The sequence below is a fragment of the Delphinapterus leucas genome, chromosome 18 (genome assembly GCF_059928025.1).
Source record: "Delphinapterus leucas isolate spDelLeu-1000000601 "Yukka" chromosome 18, BTC_Dleu_Yukka2, whole genome shotgun sequence".
Classification (NCBI taxonomy): domain Eukaryota; kingdom Metazoa; phylum Chordata; class Mammalia; order Artiodactyla; family Monodontidae; genus Delphinapterus; species Delphinapterus leucas.
In genome coordinates this window covers 71,498,579-71,511,367 of record NC_143146.1, presented here as the reverse complement: position 1 = coordinate 71,511,367, position 12,789 = coordinate 71,498,579, and the positions used below count along the sequence as shown (strand labels likewise).

Genomic DNA, 12,789 nt, shown 5'->3' with positions numbered 1-12,789 from the left:
CTCTAACCAGTCACCCCTCCCTTATTGAGGGGTTCACTGGGATGGAGCCAATGGTATGGGCCATGTACCAATCCCATCAACCAATGGGACTGCTTGTTGATGATGTCATTCTCTGAGGGCTTCTCTGTTGGACTAGGGGTGCGGTTCAGGTTACCCTGCTCCTCTGATGTGGAGACTAGTTTTCTCGTTTTGGCATTTGCCTTCTGATATTTAGCTTCCAGACACACCCAAAAGAAAACGAATTTGAAACAGCACTTAAAACCCCCACAGAGCGGGCATGGGTATGTGTTGTGGGGTGGGTGGGATGTCTCTGTGTCACCCCAAAACCTCACTTAAGGATTGCTGGCTTGGTTTCTTACTGAATTCCAGCTAAGCAGACAGAACATAAACTTTGCATTTTATCTCCATTTCATCTCACCACCCCCTCTCACACCCAGACCTAATCACTTACAGCAATATTAGAACCAACGTGGTATTTATCATAATATCCTGGGAGAATAGTGTTCTGGTAAGTACAATGACAGCTAGTTACAGAGACTGAAGGCTCCAGGGAGCATTAATCATGGTGTCTGAGTGCATTTGTGGGAGCACATTGTAAACTAATTGCCATGTGCAAAACTCACTCTATTATTACCTGTAATATACAATTTCACACACAACTTCTTTTTTGTTGCTTTTACACCCTTGTAGACACACTCTAAGGTATGTCTCAGCCTTAAAACTCTTAGCTATGAAAACAAAACAGGAAGGCAAGAGAAATACTTTTGATGAGTGATAAATGTATCTGCCTAATAGAGCCCTTAGATCATAGAAGACGTTCAATGGCTAGTTTTTGATTAAATAAATGAATATGTAAAAAATAAGTGTTTTTTAAATCTCAGCTTGATTTACTGCTAATTTGTCTGCTAACCTAGGGCAAGACATTGCCCTCTTTGAACATAAAGTAAACTAACAATAGAAGAAGGGGAAAAAAACCTACTGTACTAAGGGATATGGCATTACTACCCCAGAGGATTTCTTGGAAGAAAACTTTATTATGTTGAGATACTTTCCTTCTATTCCTAGTTTGTTGAGAGTTTTTATCATGAAAGAATTTTGAATTTTGTCAAACACTTCTTCTGCATCTATTGAGACAATCATGTGATTTTTATCCTTCATTCTGTTAATGTGATGTGTCACATTAATTGATTTCTGTATCTTGAACCATCATTCATTTCAGTGTGCTGTTGGATTTGGTTTGCTAGTATTTTGTTGAGGATTTTTGTGTCTAGATTCATCGGGGATGTTGGCCTGTTGTATTCTTTTCTTGTGGTGTCTCTGTCTGGCTATGATATCAGGATAATGCTGGCCTTATAAAATGAGTTTGGAAGTATTCTCTGCTCTTCAATTTTTTTGGAAGTTTTTGAGAAAGGCTGGTCTTTTTTTAAATGTTTGGTAGAATTCACCAGTGAAGTCATCTGGTCCTGGGCTTTCAATTCAATTTCTATACTAGTTATATGTCTGGTCAGACTATGTATTTCTTCATGATTTAGTCTTGGTAGATTTTGTTTCTAGGAACTTGTCCATTTCTTTTAGGTTGTCCAGTTGTTGGCATATAATTGTTCATAGTAGTCTCTTGTGACCCTTTTTATTTCTGTTGTATCATTTGTGATGTCTCTTCTTTCATTTTTAATGTTATTTATTTCAGTCTTCTCTCTTTTTGTCTTAGTTAATCTGGCTAAAGGTTTGCAAATATTGTTAATCTTTAAAAAAAACCCTCAGTTTTATTCGTTTTTTGTTTTATTTCTTTTCTAGTCTTTGTTATTTCCTGCCTTCTGCCAACTTTGGGCTTAGTTTGTTCTTTTTTTTAGTTCCTTCAGGTGTAAAGTTACACCTCACCCTGCACGTTCAGGGACTCACAGCATCCTGTCCCTCATCCTCTGCCATGTGCCCATGACGCCATCACTGCCAGCCTTCACTATCTCTCACTGAACCTAATACAATAACATCCTGAGACAAATCTTTTCCCTCTATTGAGTCTTCATTATACCAACCTGTGTGACATATACTTTTTCTTCCCTTGACTTTTGCAGTAAATCCCTCCCTGGTTCTCCAACTCCTCCTGTCTTTGTCCTCCTCTTCCCTCTCACATGCTGAGAGCCCCTCAAGTCCTAGCCTTGGCCTTCTCCTTCACCCCATTACCTCCTTAAGTATTATCTTTCCTTTTTATGGCTTTGGTATGATCTTAAATCTACTTCTTGACCCCTGTCCTTTAAATCCTAGGTTCATCTTTTTTTTTTCTTTTATAAATTTTTATTTATTTATTTATGGCTGTGTTGGGTCTTTGTTGCTGCGCATGGGCTTTCTCTAGTTGCAGTGAGCGGGGGCTACTCTTCATTGCAGCGTGCTGGCTTCTCACTGCGGTGGCTTCTCTTGTTGCGGAGCACAGGCTCTAGGTGTGTGGGCTTCAGTAGTTGCGGCACGCAGGCTCAGTAGTTGTGGCGCACGGGCTTAGTTGCTCCGTGGCACGTGGGATCTTCCCGGACCAGGGCTCGAACCCGTGTCCCCTGCATTGGCAGGTGGATTCTTAACCACTGCGCCACCAGGGAAGCCCCTAGGTTCATCTTTGAGTGGATATCCTACAGGCCTTTCAAAACTGAAGTGTCAAAATACAACAGGCCTCCCCCCGCCCCCTACCCCCGCCCAGATTCTGCAGTGTTTCCTATGTTTTCTGTCCTGATTACAGCCTCCATCTCATCATTCAAATTGAGAACCTTGGAATTCCCTGTGGTTGCTTCCTCTCTTCCTCACCTTTTACTTCCAATCACTAACGAATTCTTGTCCCTTTTCTCCTCTCATTTCTGTAGTCACTGCCCCAGTGTGGGTGGGAGCAATTGCTTGCGTGTTCTAGTTGATTGGCTCACAGCCTCCAGTCTCTCCTCTTTGCAACTTGGCCCACAAACTCTAGACAGCTTTGATTATGCTCTGCTTACACTTGAACAAATGTCAATGATATTGGGCCCGTATCCCAGTGGGTCGAGGCCTTTTTGGACACTGATGCTTGTCACATGATCTGCACTCCCTCCCAGCTTCTTTGAAGTACGAAAGTGATCAGAATCACCATTGTTTTCTGGGTTTCATACAGGTTGATGTTAAGACATGCCTGGCTCTCTCAAGATATGGTTCATCCCATAATGGCATCCCCATGATGCTGCAGGTGAGACTCCTCACATAAGTGACAGAATCCCAGCCACCCTTCAGTGCCTTAGTACAATCCATTGGTCCAGGTCAAGCATGCACTGAGTATAAACAGCCTGCCTTCTTTCCTGAGCTGAGTTATGAATTGGGAGCCTTGATGATCCACTTATTTTATTCCTGGAAGGCTGATATCTAGAGAGGAAGAATCTAACGTCAGTAACTAGGGACACGTTCAGTGTGATCTCTTATCTTACTGGCCTTTCTCTCTTTTGCCACCTAAAAACAGAAACACTGATGAGCCCTTGTGGACAGTTGTCATTGGCCTCAGTCTCCCCATCACCTTTCATAACTGGACTCCACAATCCTCTCCATTTTGAAGGGCGAAACCAGGAGATGTATCCTACTCTTTAGCTCACTGTGATCCGGACGGAAAAACTATGGAGACGGTAAGGTCATTAGGATATAGAATACTAAGACTTGTCAGAAATTGACTCACTTATCATAACGCTTTGCAATTTAGAAAGGTTCAAAGAAATGAAATCTGGAGCCAGCCCAAGCCCTGCTGGGGGCTTCCAATTTCCTGGCCCCCCTGTTCTTCCCAGCGGTATATGCTGAGCACGCCCTGGGTCTGGGGCCCTGTCCTAAGCACTGTATGAAAGCTTCAGGTTGTGACATGTGACAAAATGCTCTCCTGAATCCCTGGGCTGCAACTAGCGGGATAAGATTCCTCTAAACCTAACTCTTAAATGAGATGACAGCCTTGCTGCCCTTACCGAGATTAAAACATACAGATTAGCTAGAGACATTTCTGAAGAAGGGAGGAAATTATCAGTCCTAAATTGGACTTTTTGCATCTTAAAAAAAAATCACAGGTAGCCCCTTTGAAAAACTCCATCCTTCTAGATTGTTATGGCCCATGTCTATTGCTGTTCCGGAGGCACAATGAAATGATTCGGATGCCTCGAATTCCAGGAATTTGGTCTCTTGCCAGAGCTGCAGAGTGATATGAATAATTTCTGGGCTCTGATACTCAGGATGGATGTATTTCTGGGATTTTCTTTTCTTTTTTTTCTTTTTTTTTTTGGCAGAAATACCACTGGAGTCTCTCTCTTAGAGAAGTTGGCGATTTCACACTTTGAGGCAGGCTCGGAGCCTCCTTTCAGGGTAAGCCACAGCAGGGCAGAGATCTCCACTTCAGGCAACTCTCTCCATTCTTTAAAGTCTTGTTGTAAGAAAAATATGCCAACATCCAGGGGCAAAGATTTGTGAAAGATAAGCCAGCGGTACACGACACTTTGTTTCCCCTGATCTTAATGTACTTAGAATAACGGAGCAAGTGTGAATCTTAGTCTGTAACCTTGGATGTGCAAGAAGGATAACTTACTTTAGTTTCCAAAACTCGAGTTCAATTCTATTCTGAGCACCCACCATAATATCGGTCACTGCAGGGGTTACCCCACCCACACGGTGCCAGAGTTTGGGGCGCGCATTGGTGGGAAGCCGTCACCAAGGCCCCTTCACGCCTGAGGCTGTCTCGTACACAAGACTGCACCAGGTGGCACGTCTGCCTGGAGCTCCACGCAGCCACTTTTCTCACGTTCCTGGGGAACCACTGCTCCCCCGGCAGCCCCTCTGGGAAGCTGGGCTGTGTGCCCACTAGGACCCTCAGCCCTCTCTTCCTGCCCCTCCCTTGTGGTTCTTTTGCTCTTACTCTTCCCCCAGCCCAAGGAGGCTCTCCTTTGGTTCTGGGGGAAATCCTCCTCCCTTTATTCTGTCCCCACTAGGACCCTCCTGCTTGCCCACCCTCTCCAGGTCTCTGCGTGCCTTACCGCTCTTTGAACACCCCAAGCACACGTGCACCTCAGGGCCTTTGCATTTGCCATCATCACCCCCAGGGGTGACCTTCTTTTCTGAAATCCATGTGGTTCAATCCAGTGTCACCCACTTTTCCGAGAGGCCTCTCTGACCATGAAAATACACTCTCCCACCCCCAGACCCAAATTTGCTTATTCCTTCACCCTGCTTTATTTATCTCCATAGCAATTAGCATTATCTGACACATGATGTATTGATTTGGCTGTTTATTTATTATCTGCCTACCCATTAGAATATGAGCTCCACAATGGCAAGACCCTTCTCTATTATATTCCATCAGCCTAGAACAGCACTGGGCACATGGTATATAGTCAATAACTATTTGAAGAATGAAGGAATGAATGGCTTGGGGGGAGTGCCTAGCCAGTGACAGACACTGGGCTAGTCACCAACATTCATTCAACAGGATGACAGAGTCAAGGGCGGGCGAGAGGCTGCCCTGAGTTTGGCTGGGTGACTGAGGCTCAGAAATCAAGGAGGCCACGGGCAGTGGGGAGTATGTGTTGGGAGCCCTGTGACTTCCAGGTGAGGCTGCGATATTGGCTGAGGCTTGGAGACCAAGCAGGTGAGGGTGAATGAGGGCCGCCCTGAGGACTGTGGGTGCAGTGTGCAGGCCAACCACTGCGTCCAGTAGTGCCGGACAGTGTTCTAGTCTAGGCTCACGGTGACAAGTGTGGGGGTTGATCACAGAGAACTTTGTAAAGGGTGCCTTCTAAGGAAGTCCCATCCACACATGCGTGCCAGGCATTGTTTGGGTGCTGGGGACCCAGCAGGAAAAGAAACAGATAAAAGCTCTGCTCTCAGGGGACTTCCATCCTAGTGGAAGGAGACAGGCAATGTACAAGCTCAATAAGGAGTGAGTTAGGGAGTGAGGGCCAAGGAGAACAAATATAGCATGGAAGGTACTAGAAAGTATGTGGGTGGGGGGATAGGCAACGCTCACTAGACACTGCTGGGGGAGGGAAAAAACACCAGTGAGCCACAGGGGTTGCAGGCGAGGATGTATGACTCAGGAAGCAAGATCCTCATCTGAGAATGGACATTGGGAAGAAGCGTTGGAGATTTTCAGAGAAAAGAGGAAGTGTGAAATGGTCTTGGAGAGTGGGAGATGAGGGATGGCCGCCAGGAAGCACTAAGAACTTATTTGTGGTTTGTGGTCATGGATTTGAAGTCGGACCACTCAGCACAGTGGTGTGGTTTGTCTCCAGCCACATTTTCACATGCGTGCATGCAGGGGATGGAAAGGGTGGAAAGTCAGTTTGAATCAGGGGTGTACTTTTGCCAAGAAAGAACGGCAACAACAAAAGAGAGAGTTGGGGGTATACAGAGGAAGTGGTTATAACTGACGATGGAATTTAAGCCAGATATGAAGGAAAATGAGGCATGGAAGGGTCAGGGGCAGTGAAAATGTGTTAGGATCAATGGATTGAAGCTGGACTATAGTGCGAATACATTAGAAAGACTGGAGGTAGGATGTTTGAAATGGAGATCCTGGAGGGGTTCCAGGTATTACTAACAAAATCAAGGGTATGACCGTGGCAGTGAGTGGCTGAACTACGGTAGAAGACAAGACTATTAAAAGGTAGGTCAAGCAAATGAGAAACCAGTAGACTGGGCAGATTATTTATGATATTCAAATCCCAAGAATTATGAAAAGTCTTGTGCTGGGGAGAATGGCAATGTGTGCAAGGAGTTGAATTTTATATTTTAAATCTTCTATAAAAATATAAGGGGCTTCCCTGGTGGCGCAGTGGTTGAGAGTCCGCCTGCCGATGCAGGGGACACGTGTTCGTGCCCCGGTCAGGGTAGATCCCACATGCCGCGGAGCGGCTGGGCCCGTGAGCCATGGCCGCTGAGCCTGCGCGTCCGGAGCCTGTGCTCCGCAGCGGAAGAGGCCACAACAGTGAGAGGCCGGTGGACCGCAAAAAAAAAAAAAAAAAAGGTATAGAGAAAAATTGGGGGTCCAACGAGGTCCTTTTGATAGCTTAGTGGAGAGCCTCTGATCTTGGTCTTCTTGAGGGACGTGTAGGATTTATTTGTAAAATTTGTTTGTAATTTATTCAACTGCCAGTAGTTCTTAGATAGTATTTCCAACATTGTACATGGGCTGAACTGGTCTTTGCTGGGAAAAGGTATGACAAACCTTTGCAGGTGAATATGGCGTCATAACAGGAATATCTTGGCTGTGAGGAACTTGACTCTTTATACTATCTTTCTCACTTCCTCTCTAAGGAAGAAATTGACCGGTAGACCATTGATTATTCCCAGAAATGACCTTAACAAGAAATGTGTGAGATATATCTAGAGCAATAACAACCTTTCTAAAAAGAGTAAAAGAAAGCCCAAATAAAAGGGAAGCAACGGGCTTCCCTGGTGGCGCAGTGGTTGGGAGTCCGCCTGCCGATGCAGGGGACATGGGTTCGTGTCCCGGTCCGGGAAGATCCCACGTGCCGCGGAGCGGCTGGGCCCGTGAGCCATGGCCGCTGAGCCTGTGCGTCCGGAGCCTGTGCTCCGCGACAGGAGAGACCACGACAGTGAGAGGCCCGCGTACCGCGAAAAAAAAAAAAAAAAGGGGGAAGGAACTATGTTCCTCAATGGGAAATTTTAATATTGTGAAGATTTTACCTCTCCCCAAATTAAATGTCAACTTCAGTGGAATTTCAATCAAAATATCTAAGAGATTGCTTTGAAGCTCAACAAGTTGATTCTAAAGTTCATCTGGAAGGGTAAATATGTGAAAATAGCCAAGAAAATGTTGAAAAAGAATACGGAGAAAAGACTGGAATTACTGGGTATCAAAGCAAGCTGTTAAGTTAAAGTAAATGAAAGAGAAAAGATACTGGTACAAAGGAGAGACAAATAAGTCGATGACAGACCTATGTATAAAGGGAAGGTAGTATTTGATTAAACAAACATTTCAGATTAGTGGGAGAACAGTCTAACAAATAATTTTTAGCTTTTTGTTAAGGGAAAAAATTAAGTCCTTACATTACAGTATACATAAAAATAGATTCCGAATAAAAATCTAAATATCTTTAAAGTAGATACTAGAAGAAAATATAAGAGAACATCTTAATAAAATGAGGGTGAAGCAAAGTCTTTTGCAAAAGCAGAACTCTAAGGACAGAAGTCCAGAAAAGATTAACCAACAGATATGAGAGCAAAACTTGAGGAATGTTCTGTGCAATAAAAGATTAAAGTGTAAGAACTTCCAGGATAGGCAAAAATGTATTCATTTGTGTTTTTGTTTATTAATAACTGCACTGTCTAAAAGAGGATTTGGGGACACTTACAGCAATGGATAAAGAATAGAATAAAAGGTAATACACATGCACACAGATGAATGAAGGTGAAGGGAAAAAATATATATAGGAAGACAGAGTCAATGAACAAAATATACTCCCATAATACCCTAAACAATGTTTTTAAACGAAGAGCATATTTTTCTTTGAGTTTCCTAGAAGCCAGAACAAAGAGGAAGACGGCATTCATTGCCACTTCACAGTTTCCATAAGACAACAACTAAGGTGTTTAAGACACATACAGATTTCTGATACTGACACTGGAAAGAAATGTGTCTAGTAGGTCCCTTCTGTCTTTGGAAATAAAAAGAGCAATAAATTAAATCTAATGCAAAGTGACAAATTATTTGTCAAATTTAATGTAGCCATGTATGGGGACAGATGGTTATTAGACTTCTGGTGATCATTTCATAATGTATGCAAGTGTCAAATCATTATGTAGTACACCTGAAACTAACATAATATTGTACATCAACTATACTCCTCAAAAAAATGTAACGTAGCCACGTAATGTCAAACAAGCCTTGTAGCTGTAGTGTTGATACTTCCCAGACACTGGCAGGACTTCACCTCTTGTATCTGCCAGGCCACTTTACTGGCTTTGACAAGAAACCCAACCGCACCAAGCATTTAATGATTTTTGTAGATACTGAGATTTGAGGGGTCACTGGGAAAGGTCACACAGTCAAGGTCTTGCCACTTCATTGCCCACTGTCCCCACCCCCTCCTTCTACTCTTTCTTGGCCCCTTCAGCCCCTCTCCCAGCCAACTCCACCATGCTCAAGTCTTCTTCCGTTGGCAGCTGTTTCCCTCCCTCTGGTCCTGGCACCAGCCAGTGGGCACCCTACCCTTGGAGCCAGCCATTTACCCAAAGTGGGGTGGTGTAGCATTTCCCCATGAAAATCTGGCCGCTCTCCATCTTGTACACTAGGATCGGGAAGCCAGTCTCTCCTTCCTCACTCCCTCCATCTCCTGTCTGGCGAGGGAGATGCTGACCATGTCAGGGAAGTCCCTGCCTCTCCTCCCAGGCTGGTCGATGCAGTTTGGGGTCTACGTGACAGAGGGTTCATCAGCCTAAGCACCTCTTTAGAGTTAGCGCTCAGCTCCAGCACTGGTTTTATAAATAAATTTCTTATTTTAATTATGAACCTGCACAGTGGAAGGAGATGATTAAACGAAGAGAAATCTGAAATCACTTCTGATCTGGGCGAGGTAAACAAGTGCCTATTTCCAAGACTGTTCTGCAAATAGAACACAGACGTGACATAAAGGACACTCGTCAGATCTCCCCCTCCCCTGCGCTGTTGTTGTTCTTGATGTCTGAAGATGATTTCTTTTTTCGTTCTTTGCTCTAGTTACGAGGATCCTGACAAGTGCCTGCTTCTCTATGGTGATGATCAGGTAGGTGTGCGGGGGGCAGGAGAGGGCAGGAGGGGGCAGTCGGCACTGATTCAGAGGCCAGAAGACCATCTGCCATCCTTTCAGGGAGAAGCAAGGGGGAGGGAAGCGGGTGGGAGCATCTGTGTCTTGAAGCCGAGGTGCAAGAAGAGGAAAGAGAAGAGGAAATACTGCATTATGGCAAATATGTAAAATACTGAGAAGTAACACGTACGGAGTGCTGGCCTCTGCCCGGTGCTGTGCTCGGTGCCTTCGATCCTCACACCACCGCCACCAGGCGATGTTCTTACTGCCCTCTGTGAGATCGGAGACAGTGAGGCACAGAGCAATCATGCAATACCCCCAGTTTACACGCTGCTAGGAGGTGACAGAGCTGGGATTTGAACCCAAGCAGTCTGATCTGAACCTGCATTTAAGCACTGTGCTTTACTGGTTTTTAAGTAAAACGAAAGGGATGTTCCAGGTACATGTGTGGAGAAATGGGGCTGGGAATGAAGGAATCACTCGGAAAGCTTTAAAGCGGGAGCACAGGGGGAAACGCACGTTTGGTTTGCCTCCCATTGGGCAGGGGAGGCTCCTGTTAATCAAGGCCAGGAGGAAAGGGGCCAGGAGGGAGGAATCCTTCTCTGGATCTTGCTTCACAATTAGAAATAAGGTTTAAATGCAAATTCTGGTGGAAGAGGAGACAGAGTGATGTAAACGCAACTGAAGTTGACGGTGTGATGTCCTAGAATCTTTTTGAAGAGCACACTGGGACAGGAAAAAGACAAACCATCAGGAGGGCGCCAGATTCTTGGGTCAGAGAGTGGGACAGAGGAAGAAGGAAGAGGGACCATGGCAGACACTGGAATGCACTGGTCCCAATTTCTGATTTTGCTCGGGTGTCACCTTTCTATTTTCCCCAGAGCCCTTTAAGGCAGGTTTTTTAAATTGAGGAGCCGTGAGAAGGCAGATGGGCACTCCTACAGAGACCTACAGTCCAGGGCCCTGCACGGTGGGAGCAGGGAATCTGCGCTCACTGCCCAACTCCAGGGGGCGCCACTCACACAGACTGCGACATGAATGGTGTCCCTGGATGTGTGTTGTGCAGCGTCCAGGCCTGGAATTCCCCCCCCCCCCCCCGCAGTGGACGCTGGCACCGGGATGGGATGGGAGAGGGAAACCCGCCCCATCCCCACAGGGTCATTCGTGCCCCTGTGGTCACCAGCCCCAGGCGACTGTTAAATCCGGCTCCCGGGCTCTGTCTGTCCCCCGCGCTCTAGTCCTGGGTGCCGTCCAGCCTGGTGGCTGGCGGCGGTCCAGCAGAAGCCAGGGAGGCGACGCCAGGGCCCATCCGGGCGACACTGCCTATTCATTATAATGCAAGTTCATTGGCAAAAAATGCAAATGATTCATTTCACTTCATCCTTCTGACAGACTGTGCTGGTAGCACTAACTGGATGCTCCCTGCACCTGTCATCGCTGCCGCACTGCTCACTTTGCATAGAAGGCCTGCCACACTTCAGGTGCATATATAGCAACCGTCGTGAAAGCCGCCTGGGGGAAACTCGATCATTCACTGCCCCCTAGTGGACCGGAAGTGGATGAGCCCGTACACCGTGTTCCTTTGATTTAGGTTCTAAGTAAATCAGAGTTGTGCTTTTGTTTCAGGAATAGTTTGCGGGGTCTGCTGCTTTCGTCGCTTTTGCTCGTGGCTGTGGTTCTTAATTAACAGCACTTTAATAAGATAAAATGTCAATCATGGGTCGCTCTTTTGTGCAGCTATATTTGAATGTTAAAAAGTCTCGACATCTTCAAACAGTATTGAGCCTTCATATGATGCTCATTTTAAAAACCAAATATTCTTTAGGCTGCAAAAAGGCTTACAGTGAAGGTAGCGTTCAAGAGCTCATGTTGCCATCTAGCAAAGTTATGAGTTGTGCCTCAGAGAGAAGTAACTTTATTTATCAAGTAGAAGCACCGGCTCTGCCTGTTTGATCACCTAAGGTCACCTAACCACCCTTCCGCAGCTTTCAAGGCCTTCACAATTTGCATATTTCTTGACGGGTGCATATCCCTGGAATCGGGGACATGCTCAGCATAAGGGAAGCTACACTGGCGACCTGCTGGCAAAGACAAGGGAAACTTGATTCATCATCGTCGTACCACAAAAGGCTGTCTCGATGAGTGACTATCCTGGGGCTTCTTTCTTTATTGCATCTGGCCCAGGATTACGGACTTAAAGATCATTTGATAATACTCATAAGTGCTGCATTCAGCAGACTAAGAAATCTGTTTCTTTTTAGTTTTTAAAAATTGAAGTATAGTTGATTTACAGTGCTGTACCAATCTCTGCTGTACAGCAAAGTGACTCAGCTATATACACATAGACATTCTTTTTTCACATTCTTTTCCACTATTGTTTATCCCAGGATATTGAACACAGTTCCCTGTGCTCTACAGTAGGACCTTGTTGTCTATCCATCCTGTGTATAATAGTTTACATCTGCTAATCCCAAACTCCCAGTCATTCCTTTCCATCCCCCGCTTCAAACCCCTTGGCAACCACATGTCTGTTCTCTATGTCCATGAGTCTGAAGAAACCTGTTTCTTAAGAAGGTTAATAATCTACTTTTATACCCTTTCTAAGCTATCTGCACATTGCAAGGACCTGAACAGATTTGTAACTATTTCAGAGTTAAGTGACATCATTGTTCTGATCTTTTGGCATATCTACCACTAGAATATTGTAGATACTAGGATAACTCCCTTTCCATAGCCTGGACTCTTGCCAGAAAGACCTCAATTAATAAGGTCTAGGCCAATCATGTCCAGAGCATCCCTTGTATGGATGGATTAGCTTTTCACCTGTGCATCTAGAATGATGCTAGCTATGTGCCATTCTTGGGAGAACTGAAAAAAAAAAAAAAAAAGTCCCTCGAATTATTTTCTGTGCTTAGTGGTACAGATGAGGAAACTGGGCAGAGATGGTTACATAGGAAGTGGTATCTGGGTGAGATTAGCATGGGGGTAGTGCTATATTCCCCCAGGACAGCCC

General features: G+C 45.2%; 1 protein-coding gene across 1 annotated transcript in view; it reads left to right on the top strand.

The window, feature by feature from the left end:
- LOC115803175 (uncharacterized) overlaps positions 1–12,789 on the top strand; it is a 123,133-nt gene that overhangs the window by 26,807 nt on the left and 83,537 nt on the right. The window contains 2 exon segments of the mRNA XM_089899294.1: positions 9,710–9,755; positions 11,015–11,257. Coding sequence (XP_089755420.1) covers positions 9,710–9,755; positions 11,015–11,257 — 289 coding nt within the window.